The sequence below is a fragment of the Volvox carteri genome (assembly GCF_000143455.1).
Source record: "Volvox carteri f. nagariensis unplaced genomic scaffold VOLCAscaffold_5, whole genome shotgun sequence".
Lineage (NCBI taxonomy): Eukaryota > Viridiplantae > Chlorophyta > Chlorophyceae > Chlamydomonadales > Volvocaceae > Volvox > Volvox carteri.
In genome coordinates, this window is record NW_003307548.1 from 1906975 (window position 1) to 1908873 (window position 1899).

The window sequence follows — 1899 nt, forward strand, 5'->3', positions numbered from 1 at the left end:
GGGGGAAGAAGACGAACCACGAACGGGTAGGGAGGGAGGGGAGGGGGAAGTAGAGGTTATAGAGAAGTAACGCATGGGACGTCATCACCAAGGGAAGGCGGAAAAACACACTGTGTAGCTCTGTGTAGCTGGGGAAGCGTGTTAATATGTGTGTTTGTGTGAGTGGGGGCTATGGGGAAAAGAAACTCTAAAAAAGCATTTTAGCGCCCACTAGCAATTGCAACCGTATGTGTGCCTGCGTACGTACGTATGTATGTACGTAAGTACGGGCGTATGTACGGACGCACCTGTCTGGATCGTTCTGGCCGTACAGCTGACCCATGGTCACCGCCTTCGGATTGAGCAGGAATGTAGAGGTGTGCACCTGCGTGCCCCGGGGGCTCCGGAATGTGATACACGTGTGTGTATGTACGTATGTATGTATGATGTGTGAAACAGGGGGGTGTATCTTCGCCCGTGGCAGCTACCCTGCGAAACCCTGCCTTCCCCGGTATTTCGGGGCACCCTCATCCAGTCACCCTTGTCAACTTCTCAGTGGATCGCTCAGGTTCCGCACCCACCACCAGCATCCAACGGAATCTGCCGGGTCGACAGTGGCCCAACTCCATTCCTAGTCGGCTCGCAGGTAAACTTTATCCCAGGTCACCACCGTCCATCAACTAGGGGCGCAATACCTTCCACCATCGGAAGGACTTTTGACCCTATCGGGTATCGATCCCGGGATCTCCCGGGGGCAATGGTCGCGCCTTACCAGTGGTGCCAAACCCTAGTATGTATGCACGTATATACGTTCGTGCCTGCATGTAGGTGTGTCTGTATGATAATGACAACATTGGTAAAAAACGTTACAAGGGACTCGTACATTTGCCGTACAATGGATGCGACCTAGGTGCGGAATAAATACCTAACTTGGCTGTGAGAAATGTTTTTTATTCATTTATAAATAAGCACAGCGGGCGGGGGGAGAGAGAGCCATAAACCCCAAAAAATGGACGGCGGGGGTTTGTGGGGGGTGGGGACGAGGCGGGGGGCGGGAGAGGAGAGAAGCGGTCCTTCCAACCCTCCTTCCCGCCATCAGGCAAACACAAAGGGCTAAACAGAAGCGAAACCAAAACAAAAGCCAACACCAACACAATTTACGCAACTGGCGATGGGGGATTGTTGTTGATGTTGATGATGTTACGGCGGCTACCAGGCTTCTACACACCATCTCCCTCACTGCCCCCTTCTCTGCCGCACACAACACCCCCCCACCTGACGGGCGTGTGGATTGCTCTCCCCGCCACCACCACCACTACCACCACTCGCCGCCGCATTCTCAGCCACCCGAGTCAATGCCGCCGCCAGGGTTCGATACGCGGTGGTCTTGCCGGAGAAGGGCAAACCCACCTGCGCGCGTGTGTGTACGAGTGTGTATTGGGGGGGGTGAAGAGGGCGGGGGGAACATGGGAGTGCGAGCGAGAGACCAAGGTGGGTCAAGCAGGTAGTTATGTTGCGTGGCTTCCGTTAATTCCGTTGGCGGTGCTGGCAAACTGACAAAAAGAAAACAAAAGCCCCAATTGGACGACCTCTGAAATATCAACCAATGTCGTACCAGCATGAGGCCGTGCCGTACCAATACCATCTCATAAAGCTGGGTCGCCTGCGATTCAGCAGAGAGCGCGGGAAAGGCGGGTGGGAACTGTGTTAGGGCCGCAGTGCTGATGGCGGTGGTGGTTTTGGTGGTGGTGGTAGTGGTGTGTGTATGTGTGTATGTGTGTATGTGTGTATGTGTGTATGTGTGTATGTGTGTATGTGTGTATGTGTGTATGTGTGTATGTGTGTATGTGTGTATGTGTGTATGTGTGTATGTGTGTATGTGTGTATGTGTGTATGTGTGTATGTGTGTATGTGTGTATG

General features: G+C 53.5%; 1 protein-coding gene across 1 annotated transcript in view; it reads right to left on the reverse strand.

Moving 5' to 3' along the window:
- Window positions 1-1899, reverse strand: part of VOLCADRAFT_87478 (dynein heavy chain 4) — a gene marked incomplete at both ends in the record, with an annotated part of 57082 nt that overhangs the window by 30885 nt on the left and 24298 nt on the right. Inside the window, 3 exons of the mRNA XM_002947232.1 lie at window positions 288-380; window positions 1255-1389; window positions 1595-1642. Coding sequence (XP_002947278.1) covers window positions 288-380; window positions 1255-1389; window positions 1595-1642 — 276 coding nt within the window. The remainder of the gene's footprint in view (window positions 1-287; window positions 381-1254; window positions 1390-1594; window positions 1643-1899) is intronic.